Source organism: Emydura macquarii, unplaced genomic scaffold, assembly GCF_026122565.2.
Source record: "Emydura macquarii macquarii isolate MOO-44397 ecotype Brisbane River unplaced genomic scaffold, CSIRO-AGI_Emac_v2 contig_2676, whole genome shotgun sequence".
NCBI classification, from domain to species: Eukaryota; Metazoa; Chordata; order Testudines; family Chelidae; genus Emydura; species Emydura macquarii.
In genome coordinates, this window is record NW_027132813.1 from 24176690 (window position 1) to 24199522 (window position 22833).

At 41.0% G+C, this 22833-nt stretch overlaps 1 protein-coding gene across 1 annotated transcript in view; it reads left to right on the top strand.

Annotated features, from left to right (window-relative positions):
• Positions 1-280: 280 nt before the first annotated feature.
• The window catches only part of PLEKHH2 (pleckstrin homology, MyTH4 and FERM domain containing H2), an 88721-nt gene continuing 66168 nt past the window's right edge, over positions 281-22833 (top strand). Inside the window, exons 1-2 of the mRNA XM_067565422.1 lie at positions 281-373; positions 4545-4674. Of these exons, the coding sequence (XP_067421523.1) occupies positions 4552-4674 (123 nt within the window). The 5' untranslated portion in view covers positions 281-373; positions 4545-4551. The remainder of the gene's footprint in view (positions 374-4544; positions 4675-22833) is intronic.

Sequence of the window (22833 nt, forward strand, 5' to 3'; positions counted from 1 at the left end):
TCCTCCCTCCTTAGTGTTGCCAAATCTAAAAAATTTATCACAATTAATGCAATTTTGGCATCTTCTGGAGCCAGTCTCACAATGACAGGAGAAGCTGCAGCATTTATGCAATTTTCAGACTATACAGGGGAAAACCCCATTTGATTGGCTGTTTTCCCCACTTTTCTGCCCCCTGGAGATCAGATAATCAGAGCTGCTTTAGGAGGCAGGCAGAACTCTTTTTCTCCTTTCCCTCAGGAGCCAAGAGAAGGTTTTGGATAGGGAAAGGAAAACATGGAGAAGGCAGTATGTTTCACGAGAGAGATGAGGAGAGGAGGTAGCAGAAAGAACCCCAAAGCTTAAGGCTCTTTCCCTCCACTTCTGTGAAAGACAGGTGAAGTTCTTCTCTACTCTTCCCTCTTCCTTTCTAACGCTGTAATCCTAGGCCTATGACGGGAGAAAGGAGAACCCTCTTAGACCTGTCCTCTTATCAGGCATGGGAATGGGTGAAAAATCTCTACACCTCCAGGAGGAGGACAGGTGCTCTGGGAGCAAGGGGCAGATGTGAGACTGCAGGCAATGGGAGTTGCAGAGTTGGATGGCTAGGTGGATGGGCTTCATAGGGAACTGGGCTGGATGTGAGAGCTGGAGAGGCACAAAATGAACTAATTTGGGGTTGAGGGTGCAGAGTCAATGTGAGGGCTGGGGCTCAAAATTGGTTGATATAGGAGTGCAGTGGCCAAAACGTACTTTACTATAGCTTGACAACACTAATTGTCAGACACATTGGGGGAGATAAGCAGAGTTCAAAAGTCAGAAGACACCTCAGCCTCAGAAACATTATTTAATCTTTAAAAAAAAATGATTTTGGGGACGTGTGTGGCTCAGTGTGATGAAGGTGCTCTGCTCACTATTGGACAACACCCCTTTCAAGCAATTCAGAGTATTAGCTCTACCCAGGATAGCACTCCTTTCCAACAGTTGCAGTCTATCATCCCACTCACTCACTCCTTCCCTCTCCTTCCGCCATTTGCCAATCTCCTCTTGCTCAAGGAGTTACAATGCAGCTACTTTATGATTCAGCTCTCCTGCCAGGTCCCAATTTCCCCTTCCAGGAGGATGAGAAAGGGGGAAGATACTTTTCAAGCGTCTCTGGACAAGCAGTGTTCAGCAGTCCTCACGCCTACTGCCACCTGTCATTCCGCCTGTAACTCAGGCAGTCTGCTAGTTCACTGTCCCTCACAGCACCACTTGGTAGTGGTTGGTAGGGGAACCCAGGCCCACCCTCTACTCTGGGTTGCAGTCCAGGGTCCTTTACACCAAGCAGCTAAAGTCAGCATTTTCCCTCACTTTACTGCTCTCAGCCCTATACTACTTCCTACCTTGCTTTCACTCTTCCTTCTCAAATCCTTGTCTTTTAGGGTCTACTATATCTCAGGAATTCCTATCTCTCCTTCCCTCTCCCTTACCTCAGGGAGAGTGACTACTACACTTTACCCTGCAGTTTTTCTCTGTTGCTAGTGTGTTGGCTTTATGTAAGCCCCGCCTGTTCCCCCACAGGTGAACTCGCTTCCAATTAGCCATTTCCTCCTACCTAAATCTTTCCCTCGTTTGCTGCTTTCTTGGTTGATTGGACTCGCGTGGCCTGATTCAACCTTCTCAGGGCCAGTGTGGGGAGTCCTATTCCCCCCGTCACACTAAAGATTTTTGAACTTTTGGGGTTGTCAGTACTGCGGGGGGCAGGCATCGGTAGGGACCCCTCTAGTTGAGGAGGTGGGGAGAGGTTGTAGGAACAGTGCAGGCACTGAGGGTTGGGGCAGAATGGGTACTTTCTGAAGGGAAAACAGAATGGGCCGGCAGAGATGCAGCAAGTTTTTTGGTGACAGAACTGAAGACCTTCCTATATCACCGTCACTGTATAATCTCTGACCCACACCCTCCTCTGCATTGCTCTGACCTTCCCCCCCCCCCCCTCCAAAAGAGCAGCAGCATGAGAGGGAAGAGTGAGTGTGAAATCCCTTCCCAGCTGCAGGAGCAGCCTGAGGAAGAAGTGGAGTTCTGGTTCCTTCCCCTGTTCAGGCAGCAGTGGAGGGAAGAGAAGCCCTGGATCCCCCTCCCTCAACCTGATGGAGTAGCCATGGGGAAAAACTGTTGGGAGATAAGGGTAGTTGCAGGAGCTGGGAGGGGAGCACCACTGTAGTCAGTGTTGGCTTGACACTAGGCCTGTCTATTATGGATGTTTCCTGATGCTTAACAACGCCTTTGATTATGGTGATAGTGGAGGGAATGGCAGTTACTTGCTTTTCTTTGATCATGTAATTTCATTGTTCAGGAAGTGGGTGATAAGTGTGATGTGAATCATTACCTTATTGCTGCTTCTTACTAGAGAGTCTTGCATCTTCCCTCTGATTAAAATAATACTATTTTCCTTGACAAAACAGTAAATTGTGAACATGCATAGGGATTTTAGAGCACTTTATCAGCTCTTAAATCAGAAGCCTAGCTTTCAGGACAAAACTTCAAGAAGGAGCCCCTCCAGAATTCAACAAGAGCAGCCATTGTGTACAACCTAGTTTCTCAACCTGTGGTACGCGTACCTCTGGGAGTATGCAAGACATAGGCAGGGGGTATGCAGCAAAAAACGCAGTGAAGGGAGGCGGGTGGCAGCCACCGACTTCTGGGGAAGCCAGGTGGCAGCCTCCCACTTCCCTCCATGTCCCAGCTTGAAGGCAGGCAGCAGCCGCTGGCTTCCCACCCAGTCCCACCTCCTAGCTGGGAGGTGGACGGCAGCCGCCCCACCCTAGGGACACTGGGCGGAAGCTGGGTCGCAGCTGCCCATTTCCCACCCAGTCCCAGCTCCCAGGTGGGAGCCCAGCAGCAGCCCCCTGTGCCCTGCGAGCTGGGCTCACAGCTGGGTGGCTGCCACTCGTCCCCCCAGCTCTGAGCCGAGAGATGGCCTCCCACGTTTTAGCCTGAAGACGGGCAGCAGCTGCCTGCCCATATCCCCGGGTCCTAGCCTGAGCAGAAGCCTCCTCCGCCCCAGCTTGGAGCAGGTGGCAGCTCCCCTCCCCAACTCAAAGCCTGGTACCCAGAAAGCCAGGTGGAGAGCCCAGCGGTTTGCCTAGTCCTGGAGCCCGGCTTAACCCGCAGGCTTACTTGTCAATTTCACCTCTCTAGCTGAGCACCCCCTAAGGATGGCCATGGGGAACGCTGCTATCCACTCTGGTGGGCCGCTAGAGCCTGCTTATACCTCACAAGTTCCCACCTGTGTGAGAACACCACGTGACCCCGCCATCAGGCCATAGTGATTGGCTGGCGTTGATCTTTGCTCCTATGTGGAGGAAGGAGAGGAGGAAGGTGGGGAGAAACAGCAGGGGGTTTTGTGATCTGCCACAGCCACACAGCATTGCAGAACTCAGAACTCTCCTGCTTTATGAGAAATACAATCGTCCAATAGTAAAGGGGGAAAAGATTGTATTTCTCAGAGTGGAAAATTGAGTGTTGGGGTATGTATTAAAATTTTCAGAAGTTAAGGAGTACTTGCTACTTAAAAGGTTGAGAAACACTGGTGTACAACACATTCTTAGAAAGTTAAAATGGGCAGGACTACCACATTATGAGTGCTGCTTGGGTTCAATGGCCAAAACTTGTCATTGTGAGCCATCTACTCACTCTGATGCCAGGCTTTCTACAAATATTTTGGCTTTCAACATTGCACAGTTGTGCTGCACATGGAGAAATGACTTTCTCAGGGTTGTCAGCTTGGCTCAAGCGAAACTGGATATCCAACTATTACTCTGAATAACTTTAAAAATATTGCTTCTCCAAAGCAGCATGGGTGCAAGATACTACCTGAGATCAGTCTTGATTGGGTCATATCAGTTTGGGGAGGATCAGAGCATTAGGTTGAGCCCTACCTGAGTGCCCCAAAAAAAAAAACAAACCCATCCCTCCAGCCCAACTTTTTTTTTTTTTTTTTTTTTTTTTTTTTTTTTTTAAAGTGAGGCTGTTTGTCAAGAGCCCTTGGCTCAAATGATTTCAGATTTGGACCACTAAGCCTACCCCAGATCTCATGAAGCACAGCAACATAGCAATTTCCAAGACAGTTCCAGTAAGCATTTGGATTTTAAGAGGACTTTAATAGCTGTTTTTTTAAACAGTAAGCTAGCTTCAACTATGACTATTTTGTTGCTACCACTCTACTATATGCTGTTTTCCTTCGTGGCAAAGGCTTAGTTCTTTGCAAATTTCTTCTATGCATGAACTAGGGTATATTAGCCAGAGGCTGACATTTGATGTTTTCCCACTTATCAAAGGAAAATGTTTTGCAGCTCTGTAATAACTTACAAAATAAATACAGATAAATGCCCATATGATCTCAGATTTCATGAAATATCCCATTACTCTAAATGCCTGTGTAGGCCATCATATTTTCCCATGCTTTTATAAGACAGTCATGTACAGAAGTTTTGGGGGTCCCCTAAGATTTACATAAAATTGAAGTTAACATGTATATAAAAATAATCCCAGACATACTAAATGCAATCTGATTTTTCTCCCCCCAGCATAAGTATGGCAGATTTTTCAGAGACAGAAGAAGCTGTAAATTGGAAAGAAAGGTGTGTAACTCTGGAGTCACAGCTGATGAAATTTCGTCTCCAGGCAAGCAAAATCAGAGAGCTGTTAGCAGAGAAGGTAGGTCTTATTTAAAATAATGTATAGACAGTTTAATTGAATAATAGGGGATAAGACTAGTCTTGCTTCAAACTAGCTCACTTTTGCTCTTTCAGGGACAAACTACTTTTTTGGGGGACAAAAATCTAAAGACAATATTTACTGCTGATGAAGATGTAAGAATTTTGCACATTTAATTTCTCACAATGAATGCTCATTTTCAAATCATCCCAGACAGTGGCAATCAAGCAAAGCTTCTGCCGTAGTGGAAAATATGTTGCCAAAAGGGCTCTTTGGTACATTATAATTAATAAATGACATTTCTAAATATTTAGGGTTTGATCCAAAGTCCACCCAAGTCAGTTGAAAAAAGTTTCCCACTTATCCCACTGCGCCAGTGCAGCGTTTTAGGTGTAGACCTGTCCACTGTCACTGAGAATAAGCACCACTTGGGGAACTAATTCAGGTAGAGACAGGTATCCAGAAACAGCAGGAGTCTGTGGGTGGTTTTTTTGTGTGTGTGTGTGTTTTACTTAATTTTCTTTAAAGAATTTTCTTTAAAGAAAATTACAGGGGGTATAAAATTAAAGGGAAGCCTCCCCCCTCAAAGTTAAATAAAAATAGCACCATTTCTTCCCTCCCTCATAACCAGCATTTTCTCCTAAGTTTGCCTGCTGTTTAATTTATAAGTAGGGAATGTCTGATTCAAGTGAATTTTCAATTGAATTAGAAGCACTTCAGACTTACATTACATATAAATGTAACAAATTGTAGACAGAAAAGTAAACTTTCACCATATTACATTAACTTCTAATGGTTTACAAAGTAGAGTGCAAATGGGAAAGTAATTAGCAGGTATGATGAATTTCATGTTACTAGATCCGTTAGAAGAAAAAAATTGAAGAAATCAAGCTCTCATGAGAAATGCACTACTTTTTTCTTTTACTAGAAATACCCTGCAAATTAACATAGTCTTTGACTATAGGAACACATAATGATAGAATGCAAATAGTGTAGGTGGTCTCTGTGTGTGTTTACATTCTAATTATTTATGCAAAAAAGTTTTGTGTGTGTGTATGTGTGTGTGATATTGCACCAGATTGGAAGCACATTTTAATACAGAGGGAGGGCCAAGTTCACTAGTATGCTCCAGCTACTTTGTGCTGCTCTAGTGACCCAAAGCAATTGTAAACCTGACTGTCTAACTCAGATTTATGTCTGCTTTACAATACTGTTGTAGTGCAATGTAACTAAAGTATACTGTTAAAAATAAAACTGACCATTTCATGGCAACTTCAAGGTTTTTCATTAGAATGAAAACTTTAAAAAGCTTTTGCAAAAATGGAACTGAGAGTGGGTAGGATACTGGGTGAGATGTAGGTTCAACTTGCTGCTTTGCCTGATTCAGGGCACATGGTTTTTCCAATCCCACATCGCTCCAGAACAAACAGAGCAGGGACTTGAACCCATGTCTTCCACATCTCAGGACACTACCCTAACTACACAGCAGTAAACTCTCTTTCTTTTGCTCTCTCACTATCTACTCCTCCCTTGCCCAAAAATATCTTCCAGATGAAAGTTTTGTGAACACGAGTACATCTCTCTGAAAAAGCGTTTAGTCTTCAACAAAACAGTATATTTCACTGAAACAAAATTGTTCTTACCAGCTCTACTGCTGAATTGGGTCCAGAATAGATTGTTGTAGGTTTAACAACAAAATATGAATAATAAATTATACAGAAGAGTCAGAAGTGTAATAAAGAAATCTAGAACAACAGTGCAAGCCAATGACTAACTTGGCTATTTTTATGGAATTGACAAAGTTAAAAACAAATGGAATTTGAGAATACCCTCATTTCCCCCACTCTGTTCCTTGTTGAGTAGCGTTAAACCAGAGTCTTGTGTAGGCCATCATACCGTGTGTCTTTTTGTAACCAAAAGACATTTGGACTGGGAATTATTTCTTACATTTTGTACTAAATGTATAGCTTAACTAGTCCTATTTTTGTAGGAGGACACACATCCAAATAAAATAAAGCCCATATAGAATCATTGCAATTTTTAAATGCTTCCCTAACCAATAAGGCATCGCCACCTTGCACAAAGATATGCCAGAGTAAATCAGGCAGAATTTGCATACCGAGGGCCAGATTTTGCCCTGCTTTCCATGGATGCAGAAGGACCTACTGGGAACCATCATGTTTCCAATGCACACACTAGCCAAGCCAAGAAGAGGTTGTGAAGTGGGAGGGAAGGGCTACATGTGGGCATTGTACATAACATTGCATAAGAGTTAGGTGGCAGCATGGCTAGTGGGTCCACAACTACGTAGATCAAAGGCCAGACTTCTGCAGGAAGGAGTGTAGGGACAATAGCTACTGTGGCATGAAGACAGTTCAAGCAAGTTATAACTGAGATTCAAATGGCTACTAGTGACATGCTGGATCAAAGGTTCTTGGATGGTTGCCTCCACCCCCCTTCCCCTAATTTAAGGATTTATTAGTAAACCCATTGTAAGAGTGTGTCCTCGCCTATAGGTGGCCCCTCATGCCCAGACATGGCATTGCAGAGGACTTTACGCCTCACATCCCTTCCCCTCTCTGCCCCATAGGGGCTAGTTCCTTGACTCTGCAATGGCCAGTCTCACCTGGATCTTCTCCTGACTCCCTCTCTGGCTGTTCATTGGCTGGACCCCCTGGCCCAGTCACATAACAGTTCGCTCCCTTTCCGGAGTAACTGGAGGTCCAACCGAAAGTTCAACAATGTCTACATTTATCATTCTTCTGCCACTCTTAGGTTCAAGTAAAATCTTCTGCTTCCTGGCCCCTTCCCCTGGCCCTTCAGAGATTCTCTTCAACCATTTTGTCCCCAGTAGGATTCTTCCACCACTTCCCTTTGCAAAGGACTCCATCTGTTTACCTCAGAGAAGTTCCCTATTCCTTGTAGGCCCTATCTCAGGGGTCCCACCACAAGAACCTACTCTGCTTCCTGGGGTGCTTGCCAGACAGGCAGTACCTTTGTTCCTCTGTCTCCAGGGTCTTCCTCCCTCTATAGATTTCCCAGCTCTATTTAAATAGTGCTCTCGCTTCTTCACCACCACAACTGGGATCAGTCTTTCTAATTAAGCCCCATGACATCCATTTGTAGTCACTAGTTAGCCTCTATGTCACCAGCTCATGAGTGAGCTGAATGATAGCTGCTAAGTCACAGACAAGCCTGAGTCCAACTGGCCTCAAAAGGCTAGCTAATCCATGAAACTCATTTTATACTAAAACACACTCAACATACTCTACATACATATACTAAACATACTCTACAATAGATGATAGAACAATACTTAACATGTGTTTTAAAACGTCTTATATAATTCTGTGCTTCTATGATAGCCTATTGTAAGATTAACATTCCTGAGCATATAAGAAAACTTAAATGTGATTTGTTTTTGTTTTACTACCAAATGATTCTGAAGTTTATTTTTGTTTTACTTTCACACACTCATGTGGAATGAGCACTATTGCTAGTTTAACCTCATTATATATAATTATAGGGATTAAAAGGTGCCATTTTGCCTCAGTATTCCACCTGTTGGAAATCCAGGGGTTGCCTTAGTATTCCAGCTGAAGTTTTTCTTGTGTATTCTTTATCAAGCTATATAAGTCACCAGAGTTTATTTTCCTAGAACATGAGTTCTCTAACATCAAAATGAAGAAGTGTAGTTCTTTTTACATTAGGCATTGTGTGTGAAAGACATTTAATATTTTTTGTGTTAACATTTAAACTCATAGCAACTTACATTGCTCTGTAACACTATTGTAATCAACCAAATTTCATTCTAGTAGCTATTATGCCAAACAATTTTTGGAAGACTAGAAAAATATTATTGCTATTAGAAAGCAGTATAATTGAGAACTCTTAGCTGTGGCCTAATCCTACAGTTTTTATGCATTGAAAACTCTCATGGAATAGGTCCTGCAGAACACTACATGAGAGTGGGAAAGCTGAGCAGATGCACAATATATTTGAGACTTCACTCAGTGAAAAAAAATGGAACCACTCAGGTCATCCTACCTATCCCAGAAGAGTCGCAGGCAAGTCAATAAAATCTTGTGATAAGTGTTATCATTCTAAAGTGATCAGCATGGATCTGTGTCCATCACTAGAAGAGAAGCTTCAACCAAAGAGACTAATGCATTCGCTGTACAATACCACTTTGAAAGTTATACTAAAAGGCAACAGAAAACTGGATGAGTGCATATGTAGAGCTGCTATGTGGCTTGTATCTGCCAACGCTGTCATGTGTCCCACAACTCAGTTGGATTATCTAGTGTCCCACTAAGGGTTGCTGTGGTACCTACTCTCGAGCCAAAGGTTTCACTGTTTTACTTGCTGGATGCAGATGAAGAAGTAGCGGGGAAGAGAAAGTAGCATCCTCAAGCCATGTGGAGACGGAAAAGGAGCCTAATATTGTCCATAGGCCCCCCCAGAGAGCTTCCTGTGCCTACCTTTCTCAGCCACAGCTGCTATGTTATGTGCAGCCTCCACTGCTTACAGTATTGGCAACACCAAGTGCTCAGAAATCATGAGTCAGGCCCTAAAAAATCATGAGAAAAAAAATGAGAAAAACTACACTGGGGTTCTTTTTTGAGCTATTGAGGTCACGTTTTCAAGCTTTTCTCTGCAACCATGAATGCTAGAAATTTGGGGGCTTTTTAATTAAAGTAATTGCATGATTCTAGGAGCTGAGGCTTTAAGAAAAAACACCAAATATTGCAAGAATTGTGATAAAATTGCCAGGAGCAAGGGGTGTGTAAGGAACTGGGAAGTCGGCAGTCTGGCCTACCAGTCACAGGTGGACTGAGGTCTGCCCACAAAGCATGGCAGTCACCGAGCAGGAGTTAGAGGGATCGCAAGAACCAGGTCCCATAAGTGAGAGCCAGGGTTAGAGTCATGCCAGAGTTAGAGATAGCAACAGCCTGGAGTTAGGAAGCTGGAGTCAGAGGCCAGAGATCAAGTAAAGGCTAGCCTTGCAGCAGACCAAAGTCTGTGTGATTGCACAGACAATTTCCTGGGACAACTCCTGGGGTTAAATAGGGGACTTGGCCAATTAGAAGGCCACAGGATATCATCACTCTGGGTCTCTTGAGTGATACTTTCTGCAGCGCCTACTCCATAGTTCTCTCTGGCTGTGCCTCTGCATAGTCCCACAGTGTTACTGGAAGGTTATCAACTGTTCCAGGCTCTGTAGACTGAGGTTCTAGTCCACACATTCTTACAGGGTGTGGAGGAAATCAGTAATACCTTCATATCTAGGAGAAATATCATACCTGGAACTGCAAAAACCTTGGTAGTTAGGTGCAGTATTGCCTTGACCTGCCTTAACCTGACCAAAAAAATGCAAGTGTTTAGATGAGGTGATAACAGGCAAAATCTTCTATGTCAAAGATGACTTCTTGAGCCTGGGCCTGATAGGCATTCAGCTGAGGCAAGCTGCTCTACTTCCCTCTTGTACAGGATCATTAACGAGTTCAGCCAACAATGGGCCTCTCCCACTGCTTGACTTGTGTGTGTGTTCCACTTATGAACTGGAGTTTCCCCAGCAGATTTAGATAGTCTATGAGAGAGAGTCCAAAAGTCAACAAGAGAAGATGCCATGTTTATCTTCTGCAGACTTGGATTGATTTTGATGTACATGATATCATTTAAAACCAACATTGCATAAGTGTACAATCGGTCTTTGAGTTTTTTGTTTTTCTCTTCGTCAGCTAATGATCCAGTAACCTATTTTTGTTTGTTTGGTTTTTTTTAAATAAAAACAACTATATGCCAAAAACCTCTATTTTTTAAAGGGGAAAATAAATGTTTATTTTAAAATTAACCTCGATGTATAGCTGTTCCTTTACATTGAATTACTACTAAGTTTGTTCAAAGTTGGAATGCGAATATTTGGTGCATTTCATAAAACCAGCAAATATCTTTCTGAACTTCAGTGATATGTGAGTATGAGAACTTTAATATTTTTATTTTAATTAATTATATCTGTGACAACTACAGTTTTTTATTTTTAGGGAGATAGACACAAAGAGTGTTTTGAGGGAGCAAAGGAATACACAATATTTTCAGCAGAGCCAACCATTCATTCATTGTGTTTATTGGTTTGGGGTTTTTTTGTGTGTTTGTTTTTTCATTTTGTCAAGTAATAAAGAGAGTGTATTTTTATAACTCCAACATACAAAGAAAGAGACTTTGTTGGAGTTTTAAGCAGAAGCAGCTGCTGTAAGTGGGAGAGGTCTTTTATAGGAATTTGATGAATGGTGTAGAAAGTATCCCTCATATGCCAAATTTAGGCTGTCTGAGGAAACTGAGCTTGAAGTAGAAGAGTTTATTTATTACTACTTTAGTCTTCTGAGTGTGAAGCTTTAAAAAAAAATCCTTTCTGTGAACGACTGTAGTATTTTAGAGTAAGTTAGGCAGAGCTGGCATTTAATGCCCAAAGGAAAATACATTTTTTCTCCCTTCTCAAATACCCATTTTCTCACCTACTATACAAATGACAAAGCATAACGTGTTCATTTTTTCCTATCACTAATAGTTTTTTCTTAAAAAGAACTATGTAGCTCTCTTAAAAACTGTATAACCTGCTTTGAGCAGCCTACTTTGTATTTCTTTCAGTCATATCCTATCAGGATTGATTATGGAACTGGTTCAAGTGTTGCATTATGGCACAAACAATAAAACTCAAAGTTGACATGAATGTTTTTGGGTTTTTTTCCTTGAGTGCTCTGAATCCCTTTTTCATACTCAGAATGATTTTGAACAAGATAGTGATCTGCATGCTAAAGATAAAAGATTACTTTTATAGACATGTTGTTTTGTTTGCTTTTAGTTTTAACCTTTCATTTTTGTTTTTCTTGTTTGGTGATTTTCTATGTGAAAAATGCTTATTACGTCTAGTACAGATTGTGACAATTAAAAGGCAACAGTGTTCTAAAGTGGTGAATACATTTTGAATGGACCCAACAAAACATAATACGTTCCTTATTTTTGTTCTTATATAACAATAGCAAAGTCCACTTTTCTGTATTTCAGAACATTTTTAAAATATCTTTATGGTTTGTCAATTGATATTTGAAAAATAAAATAGGCACATTTAGGCATGTGTCCTTTGTGGCATGACAATTTTCACACATATTTTTTTGTCAAGAAACAAGGTTACTTAATATATATATGATGAGCAGGGTTTGCTTATCAGTGGAATGTTTGCAGAAAGCGTGATGAATATTTCTTCTAGTGAGCTGTAATGAAAAAGGGAAAAAAATAGAATTTTATCAAAATTAACTAGAGATGGTTCTGCTTCAGTATTTGTTGAATTGACTTTTAGAGAGCTTATTGTCATAGAATAATTGCTTATTGCTCATAGAAATGTAGGACTGGAAAGAACCTTGATACGTCATCTAGTATTCTAGTCCTGTCTCCTGCACTGAAGCAGGACTAAGTATTATCTATACCATCCTTGTCCGGTTCTAACGTGTTCTTAAAAACCTCCAATGGCAGAAATTCTATAACCTCCCTAAGTTATTTGTTTCAGTGCTTACAGTTAGGAAGTTTTTCCTAATGTCTAACCTAAATCTCTCTTGCTGCAATTTAGGCCCATTACTCCTTGTCCTGTCCTCAGTGGGTAAAGAGAACAATTTATCACTGTAGCGCAGTGTTTCTCAATTGGTGTTCCGCGGAACCCTGGGGTTCCGTGGGAACACTGTTAGGGTTCCGTGAGAAAGTGACATCGCGCCGCCGAGAGCAACTGTTCTCTGCGACGCCGAGAAAGGGAAGATATCCCGGATTTTTTGGCGGAGGGTATCGAGTATGAGTGTAATTTCCCCGCGGAGCCTAAAGGGTTCCGTGGGGAAATTTAATTGAGAAACGCTGACCTAGTTGTTTGTATATAATTTGCTTATTTTGACATTTTTTTTGGCCCCATATGTAAAAATACAGGTAAGAGTTTGGGGGTTATTGAGTTCAAAAGGGTTCCATGGCCAAATTTAATTGAGAAACACTGCTGTAGCGGGTTCATGCAGGCCCTCCTACTCCTCAGGTCCTCTGGGCCCACAAACTACTCAGAGACCCCCAGCTTTGTGCTCCTACGAGTGCCATTTATTTACAGGTTGCTTGCCCACCACCTTCTAAGCACAAACAATCCAACTTACCAGCCTCAGGGGTCTCACAGTCTCAGCCACCAACCAAGGGGCATTCATAATCCTCCCTCATCTGTGGTGTCTCCCTTTCTGGCTCGGCTCGGCTCGGCCCGGCCCCATCACCCCCCACCATGTCCCCAATTGCCTTTCTGTGAGCCTTTTATAGCCCCTGGCTAAGTCCAGCAGCTGCTTCCTATTGGTTCACTAAGTGCAGGCTTACTCAGCTGGCTCCAATTCTCCCTTAATTAGGGCTCACGTGATAGAGGGCTGGCTCAGCTTTCTGTTGCCAAGCTCCCTGTCACAATCACCATCCTCTTTATAACAATCTTTTACATACTTGAAGACTGTTATCATGTCTCCTCTCATAGTCTTCTCTCCTCCGGGCTAAACAAACCCTATTTTTTTTTAACCTTTCCTCATAGGTCATGTTTTCTAGACCTTTAATCATTTTTGTTGCTTTCCGCTGGACTTTCTCCAATTTGTCCAAATCTTTCCTGAAGTGTGCTGCCCAGAACTGGATACAATACTCCAGCTGAGGCCTTCCCAGTGCTGAGTAGAATGAAAGGCCACTAGAAAAGCAGCAGGCGAGGATGCCTGCTGGTCGGAGACCCCACTGGAATCCAGTATCCTCAGATTGGTGTGCCTGGCTCAGTTGAGGCACGGGAACATAGGTAGGCCGTGCACTCACCCCTGCTTTCTGGAAGCGTAGAACCTTATGACGGGTGCTAACAGGACCAACTGTGAATTAGATTTTAAAAACAGCTAATCTGTAACTTACCTAGTATTTATAAAGCTGTAAGATCCTTTCTCTCTTCCTTTTTTGCCTCTCAGTGGCTTTGGACATTTACTTCTTATTACTTTGGCTTTACTCTCCACTTCATTCGTGTGTATTTTCAAGCTTTTAATTTTTTCCTAATTATCTGGAAACTGTGTGAGCAAGTACAGTATGCTATTGTATAAGTAACTGTTTTCAAGATCTTGTGTTTCCTGGGGTGCTCTTTTATTTTTTTCTGTCCCAAATGTGTCCTAAAAATGTTTAGAGAGACAAAGTGGATGAGGTAATGTCTTTTATTGATGAAAGAGACAAGCTTTCAAGCTGGCAGAGCTCTTCTTCGGGTGAGCCCAACAGAAGTCGGTCCAGTAAAAGATATTGCCTAACCCGCCTTGCCTGTCTAATATCCTAGGACCAACATGGCTACAACAACACTGCAAACTATCATATCAAAACTGTCATTTTGTGAATAAGTTCAAGCTTTAGGCAGCCAGTATCTCTCCAAACCATGGCTTAGGCCCACAAACATTCAGCTGTGATCTTCTGTACTCCTAATACTCAGCCATTCTCTCTCAAAACTGTGGCATAGGCAGACATCCCATCATCTTCTTGGAGGTCCATTCCCTGGTCCTGGATAATTTCCTGATATATTTGGCTTCAGTTTGAGACTTTACCAGGTCCACCACAATTCAGCAGGTCAAACCAAGCAAATATCCTGTTCTTGTACAATATTAGAAAATCACCAGTTAACTAAACCTTGATCACAGAGCAGGTCACAAACTTGACAAAATTTCTTGCATAACTATATGTGGTACATGAAATGTCTTTTAACCTGCACAGATTTTTGTAAGAAATGGGACAAAAACACTTTACAGTCTGATTAAGAAAACATTTTTAGCTCTTCTTGAGGTTTTGGCATCTATTTTAAATTAGATCTGTTTATTGAAGGATTACTTTAAAAACAGGAAGTGGTAGATGATTAATTTTTCCTTCCTATCCTAATATCTTTACTAGCAAGATAAACTTGAACTGGGAAAAAAAAAGAGGGAGAGAGAGAGAGAGAGTGCGCATTCATAAAGTCTTACAAACTGTAGGAAAGTCCTGTGACTGAACTTGATAAAAGCATAAACTGATTATTCAGCCAACATTATGGGACGTACAGTTGACCTTCAGTACATTGCCTCGGCATGTCCAGCAGATGAATCTAACTTACTTAGTCTGCATAGGTATTGGCAGCTGTTTGAAACTATTTGCTTTGTATGAGCTCCCTCCCCTTCAGAGAAAATGCAGGCAATTATGGTTGCTTTTCAAAAGATTATTTCATGTTTACACTACAGTTTTCAGCCTGTGGTTCGTGGTGATGGACTCATCCTCCTCCAAAGGCTCTCTAGCTCTCATTGGCCAGCAACAGCCTTCCCTCCATTAATTTAAACTGTTGCCCAGGCCCAGGTCTGTTGGAGGCTTGGAGCCTCTCACTCTCTTTAGATGCCCCACTCTCCCTCCCTGTAACTGTAACATAGAAACTACATATTTGTAACATTCTACAGGTCTGACTGATCTCCTGTTCTGGGAGTCATGAAGGAATTTTTCCTGTTGGGGCCAAATTGGCAGGGGCCTTGTGGATTTTTTTGCCTTCCTCACAGCATCACGGAGGCATAATTGGTCATAGAAGAGAAGGAGTTAAAAATTATTAATAACTTCAAGAATGTTATAATTCATTGCAACTTGCGACCTTTGTCAAGTGTGGATAAAAGGCCAACATGGCTGACGTCCAGAAGCAAAGGCGACCTGAGATTTTTCTGGTGGACTTTATGTGTATGGAAGAAGAGGATACATGAAGTCTTTGCAGACTGAGGTCCCTCTGTGAGTATTCCCTGGCTTCCTTGCAGAGGGGTAGGTAAGATGATTCAGAAGAACAAATTGAAACTTAAGGGTAGGCTAAGGAGAATCTACCCTAAATTATGGATTATGTGGTGGGCCTGTAACCTCCACATTGGACCCACTTAAATGGCTGGTATGCAAGAGTCTGGGGTAATGACTTGGATAGTGCTCCTCCCAGTATAAAGTGAATAAAGTCACTGCCTGCTGTTTAAATCCATCCCTTTGTCTTTCTTCATTCACCTGCCTGTCCTGATCAAGTAGAAGACTAATTGCATATTGTTCATATAAACTAGCTAAGTTAAAAGCAGTTGCAGTTTGTAATGGGGAAGCCATTCTTGCTCATTTGGAGGACCAATGCAATGAGTTTTTGTGGCTGAAGGGGGTTGCTTGGATATTTATTAAATCAGTGAAATACTAAGTTTTGTCTTATAATTGTAAAAATTCCTGCCCTGAACTTGTGAACTCAGATGGGAAGAGTGGCTCCCCCCACCCATCCAGGAGGACTATCAACATTAAGTGGGCCATTGTAGGATGAAAGCTTTGTGGACTGCCCCATGCACCCATGGAGAATTACAAGCAGAAGGGCTCTTCCCATTGGTTTGAATTCTGGAAGGAGAAATAAAGATAGTTGACATGAAGACATTTTTAATCTCTTTGCTGTTTGGACTCTTACAAGGGCTGGAGCTAAGAAACAAAACAGCAGAGATCCCTGAAAAAACATTCAGTGCTGACAAATGACTGAATGCAATGTCTCGTTTTAGAACCATAGCGGCTATAGACTGAACTCATTTGTGCATGTGTGTTGCCTGCTTTAACCTGTAAATAACTGTCATTTCTTTTTCCTAGTTAATAAATCCTTAATTAGTTTATTATAGGATTGGATACCAGCATTGTCTCTGGTGTGAGATCTAAGATAAAAATTGATCTGAGGTTAGTGACTGGTCTCTTGGGACTGGAAGCAACCTGAATATTTTGTGATTTTTTTTTTTTTGAGTATAAGTGACCATTTATCACTAAGTCCAGCTTGCTTGGGTGGCAAGATAGACTGGCGAGCCCAAGAGGACTGTCTGTGACTCCATGGTAAGACTGTTACAGTTCTTCAGGAGTTCATATTTGTTACTGCACTGGTGAAATCTAATTATAGAATGTACCACCAGTTTGGGGTGTCTGCCCTGCTTTTGACAGCCTGCATTCATGGTCGTGAACCATTCCAGACAGTGTGACACATGCATTGTACATTTTTCTGTTAATTGGGTTTAGAGATATGGAGAAAAGGAATGGGAAATGAAAAGGGACAGCTTGCCACGTTTCTAGCCATAATCAACAAGCTGGATTTTTCAGGCATCATGTCACAAAAGAGTCCTAAGGAGGGATTTGAAGGAGGATAAGGTAGTGGCTCTTTGGATTTATCAGGGATTTCATAAGGGTCAGCATGTGGAAAATATAGAAGTGTTTAAGGAAGAAGATCACTGGTGGATGGTAAAAGCAGGAAATGCTCGTGGAGTGAATGGAGGCATGATGGCAGTTTTGGTTTTGTTGCTGAAGGCCTTTATTTAGATTATTGCAATAATAGGATATGCTTGCAAGCCACCTCAATTTCCAGAAGGATATGTGAGAACATTAATGGATTGCAGAGCTGTAATTGATAATAAAATCTGGAGAAAGTAGCATTGCAATAGTGTTACAGCTGGCATAATATGGCCTGCAGAATTTTTGTTACCAGTGATGACAAAGGAATGGGGAGAAGAGCTTTATTTTCAGGTCAGCTGAATTTGCATGTTTGGAAATTAGAAAGCATACTTTTTTTAACCTTTGAACTGAACAAATTTCATCTGGAGAAACAGGAGGGGCAGCAGGAGGGCCACTAATAGTTACCATAGCAACTGCATTGTATCTGTTTGGGTGAGTGGGCTGGGCCTATGTAGCCATCTTAGGTTCTTATATGGTCATCATGATAGTTGTGTGTGTGCTCTCAGTATTTAATGTATTTATCATCTTAGCATCCTGTGACAAAAGGAAGTACTATTATCTGCATTTTACAGATAGGAGAACTGAGGCACAGAGAAACAAAGTGTCTTGTGCAAGGTCATGAAGGAAGTTTGTGGTAGAGAAGGGAACATCACTTTGGCTATATACTCTCCTGCCACAAACAGTTTGCTGTGAGTTGGTATTGGCAGGGCCACCCAGAGCAGTTGATCTTGAAGTTAGCACTGAAAGGAGATGCCTGGTACAATTCAGATTTCTCAGCACTATTATTTCAAGCTGTTTGCAGACTCATGTAGATATCCTGCATTATTTTACACTGCTTTCAAGCTTTTCTTTACAACCATGATGACTAGAAATTTACTTGTTTCTTTTTTACACCCGAGCTGTGATTCAGATGTAGCTGTGATTCAGCTGTGATTCAGGTCTCCAGGAACTGGGGCGCTATGCATAGGCCTATATTGCCGATGCCATAATCCAACCCAGAACAAAGAATTTAATTTCAAGATTTTCATCTGGGATACGATAGGTAGAATTCAGCTTTGTAAAAACAAGAAGAAAGTCCACCATTTTTTGATCCATCTGGCATCCTGATGATCCTTCAAGATCTGGATAATGTATTAAGCTTTTCTTTGAGAGCTTATTTAGCAAGGAACTCTACATCATGAACATTAAATATTTTTAATGTATTTTTAAAGTTTTGGAATTATTCCAAGGGAAAATTTTTCCAAGGGAAAGTATATTTCATATTGTGAATATAGATAAATATTAGTATCGTCCCACCATTTAAGAAACAAGAGAGGGTTTTTCCTCACCAATAAAATGCTACATTCCTTTGGCAAGATAAACCTTTTAAATTATGTGCCATCTGTGCAATTATATAACAATGATCTAGTAAAGAACAAAGTAACTGCAAAGAAATGTATGTGCTAGCTTCTCCTTTACCAATTTTCTTAGTGTTTATTTTACTTTGAAATGTTTACTGTTAGCAGGGTGATGTAAAATTATGCCCTCTAATTTGTTTATATAGCTTACTTAATTAGTTAGTTAATGTTTTAATGCTGGTTATAGTTTGTAGAGATTTTACAGGGCTTTATGGGAAAAAGCTTTATGGGAAGTTGAAAGAAGAGAAATTGATAAATACAAAAATTGGTAAATACAAAGATAGAATCATACTGGAAAATAAGAATGGCACATGTGTACTCTACTTTATAGATTAATGTGTTTGATATTTCTGAGGATCATTTAAGTATTCTCTTGGGCTAAGTCACCAGAAGAGGGTGGTTTTTTGTACAGGAATTTACTACAGGAAATCAGCTCGTCTTGCATCTCCAATTACATATATTCCTTCTGTCAGCCCTGACAGATACACCGGATAGGCTAAATATATTAGGAACAACAAGAATCGCAGTAATGGTATTGGTCCATTACTAGATGGAATTGGTACAATTACCAATAATGCACAAAAGGGTTCAATAAATATTTCTGTTCTGTATTTAGGGGAAAACAGATTATGTAGTTACATGTGATAATAATCTTTCCATTCCACCAGTAGCTCAGGAGGATGTTAAACAGCAGCAACTACAGTTAAACATTTAACTCAGCAGTTCTGGATAACTTGCATCCAAAAGTTTTAAAAGAGCTAACTAAGGAGCTTGTTGGCCTGTTAATGATGGTGTTCAATAAGTCTTGGAGCATGAGGAAAGTCCCACAGGACTGGAAGAAAGCTAATGTTGTGCCAACATTTTCAAAGTGTAAACAGGATGACCCAGGGCATTACAGGCCTGTCAGTCTGACATTGACCCCGAGCAAGATAATGAGTAGATGATGTAGAACTCAATTAATAAAGAAGGGTGTAGCACGGTCTGTCTCCCTGCCTCGGCACCTCCTGCTGGTTATCCAAGAAATCAGCCCTCAGCCATTCAGATGCCTCTTTCTGCAGTGTCTCGTGCCTGTCTCTGCTCGACCCTCACTCTCATGACTTGGCCCTCTGCTTGAGTCACAGTCTGTGCTCCCCCCTTTCTGGGGGGATTCTGCAGTCCAGTCTAGTCCACTTCCCATGGTGGCAACTGCAGTCCTGCCACCAGTGCTATGGCAGTGAGGGGCTGGGAGAGGGACCTGGGCCCACCCGCTACACCGGGTCCCAGCCCAGGGATCCTAGATGTGGCAGCCTTTCACTGCATCTCCCCCCAACTCCTCCATAGCTTTCCCTGGGCCGCTTCCCTGCAGCCCTAGTACCTTCTCCACCCTTGCTTCAGGGCCTTTGGCTCTGCTGATTCCCAGCAGTCTGCCACTGCTCTCTCCAGGGTCCTGCCAGTCTTTCCCCTTCACGCTCCTGGGAGGCACTGTCCTTGCTCTGCTCTGTCGCTCTTTATATACTGGCCTCCTGGGCCTTGACTGACTGCCATGCAGCTCCTTCCGATTCGCTGCCTTTCCAAGGACCCTCTTAACCCTTTCCTGGCAGTGAGGGGCAGGCACCCCATCACACAGGATAATATAATTAATGCCAATCACATGGATTTATGGGAAATAGATCTTGTCAAACTAACTTGATATCTTTTTTGATGAGATTATGAATTTGGATGATAAAAGTAATAGTGCTGATGTAACATAACTTTTGTAAAGCATTTGATTTGGTACCGCACAACATTTAGATTACAAATCTAGAATGATATAAAATTAACATGGCACACATTAAGTGAATTAAAAACTGACTAACTGATAGGTCTCAATATAATTGTAACCAGGGAAGCATCATTGAACGGGTGTGTTACGAGGTGGGTGTGCAAGAATCAGTTCTTGGCCGTACATTATGTAACATTTTTATCAATGTGCTGGGAGAAACCAAAATCATCCATGATAAAGTTTGCAGATGACACAAGAATTGGGGGAGTGGTAAATAATTAAGAGGACAGGTCACTGACACAGCGCGATCTGGATTGCTTGGTAGGCTGTGCATAAGCAAACATTATGTGTTTTAATATGGCTAAATGTAAATGTATACATCCAGGAGCAAAGATTGTAGGCCATTCTTACAGGATGGAGACTATCCTGGGAAGTAGTAAATCTGAAAAAGATTTGGTGGTCATGGTGGAGCTGAACATGAGCTCCCAGTGCAGTGCTGTAGCCAAAAGGGCTAATGCGATCAAGGGATGCATAAACAGAACTCGTGAGGAGGAGTAGAGAGGTTATTTTACTTCTCTTTTTGGCGCTGGTATAACAACTACTGCAATACTCTGTTGAGTTCTGATGTCCACAATTAAAAAATGATTCTAATAAATTGAAGAGGGGTCCAGAGAAAAACCATGAGAATGATTAAAGGAGTAGAAAACATGCTTTATGGTGATAGACTTAAGAAGCTCAATCTATTTAGCTTAACAAAGAGAAGGTTAAGGGAAGTATTGGTTACAGTCTGTAAGTACTACATGGGGAACAAATATTTGATAATGGGCTATTCAGTCTAGCAGAGAAAGGTATAACACAATCCAATGACTGGAAGTTGAAGCTAGACAAAGTCAGATGGGAAATAAGGTGTAAGTTGTTAACAGTGAGGATAATTAACCATTGGAACAATTTACCAAGGGTCGTGATGGAGTCTCCATTACTGGGAATTATTAAATCAGAATGGGATGTTCATTATGGTAAACTGTATGCTCTAAGAATTTGTATTGGGAAATTCTGTGGCATGTGTTATACCAAAGGTCAAACTAGATGATCACAATCATCCAATCTGGAGTACCATTTTGCAACAAAATATAATCCATGACGAGTACACATTCCAGTTGAGCCAATGATTTGGTTTTTGCAAACTGGGATATTTTTAAAAAAATAAAAAGAGGAGAAAATTGAGTGCAATTTATGAGGGGTTTTTTTTTGTTTATTTGGTTTTTTTTTTAACTTTTTATGGTAATGCAATTTCATGTAATTTAATGCAATTAATTTATGGACACCCCCTGTGCCTTCAGAGTTAACATGGAAAAAAAACTATTAAGTGAGATTTTGTTTTTGGAAGCTCTGACCTCTTATCTGTACCCTGAAAGGCTCACAGAAAAGTTATAACATTTCTAGCAGAAGATGAGATTTCTGTATTCATTCTTAAATTAAAGTAAGACAATAATTCAAGGATTTATCTGCCTCCTCCTCTCTTTACTTTCAGAATATAATACACTATGATTTCAATAATAGCCTTGTAGTGATGAAATTTAATTGATTATAATTGTTTAGAAAACATGGGGAAGAAGAGGTTTAATATTGTGCATTGATAACATCATTTTTTTTTAAAAGAGTGGTGATGTAACAATATTCTTGTATGGGTAATATAAAATGTCTTTTATACTAATAAAGGATGTTTTTAGACTCCAAACAAAGTGAGGGAGTAGATTATGGCTTTGTTTGCTCTTTTATGATGTGTTTTTTTTAAAAACTCCAAGGTTGTTGTTGTTTTTAATTTATTAAAAATTGTTTAAAAGTCTCAGAAATGTTACCTTCTTGATGGATTCAGAGAAGCGGATGGGGTTTTCTCAGTTGCAGAGGTAGAGGCAGTGAATCTTTAGCAAATAAATCTTTTTTTTTCCAAACTGAACATAGAGCTTTCAAGTTAAGTAAATGTTAAAAAATGGGGGGTTATCATGCCATCATTTTTAAGCAGATCTGCCTATTTTTATTTGATTTCATTAGGAAATTCTGCTTAAAAACTAGCAGCATGCTAGGACTGCAGGGAGTTTTAAACTGTCTGAGTAAAAGTGACTTGCTCTCAGTTAAGAATATTTCTTTTGCTTGGTACCTGTTATATCCTAAGCTCACTAGTTCTTCATTTGTCTCTAGAGTTTTCCAGGAAAAGCAGGGTAGACAAGACTCGAATGTCAAATGTAAAAAAACAATCAGAAAACCCTGTTAAAAAAAAAAAAAAAAAAAAAAGACAAAAAGCTCGTAGGATTTCTTTATACATCATAAAGAAGAAGAAAAAAAGTGGAAAATCATTCTTTCTTCCTTGCAGGTCATCTTTAAGTGGGGTTGCATGGATGTAACAACAGCATTTGGCCCATTATTCCCAGCCCAATTTTTTGACTTGCGCTATATATTTTTGTTTTATTTATCCTTAGAACCATCTCTGTCTTTGTGTTCTACAAAACTTATTCCTAAATTCATGTAAGTATTTGTTTTATTTAAGACAGTAAATGTCCTCTCTGAACTACAATACACAATGACCATATTAACTGGTGTTTCATAACTTGAAATTCAAAATACGTCTGATGAAAAGAAAGATTTAAAAAAAATATGGGCTGTGGCCACTGCTTTTTAGAAAAAATAATACAAAATGTTTTCTCCCTCATGCCCCCGCTGATGATATGTATT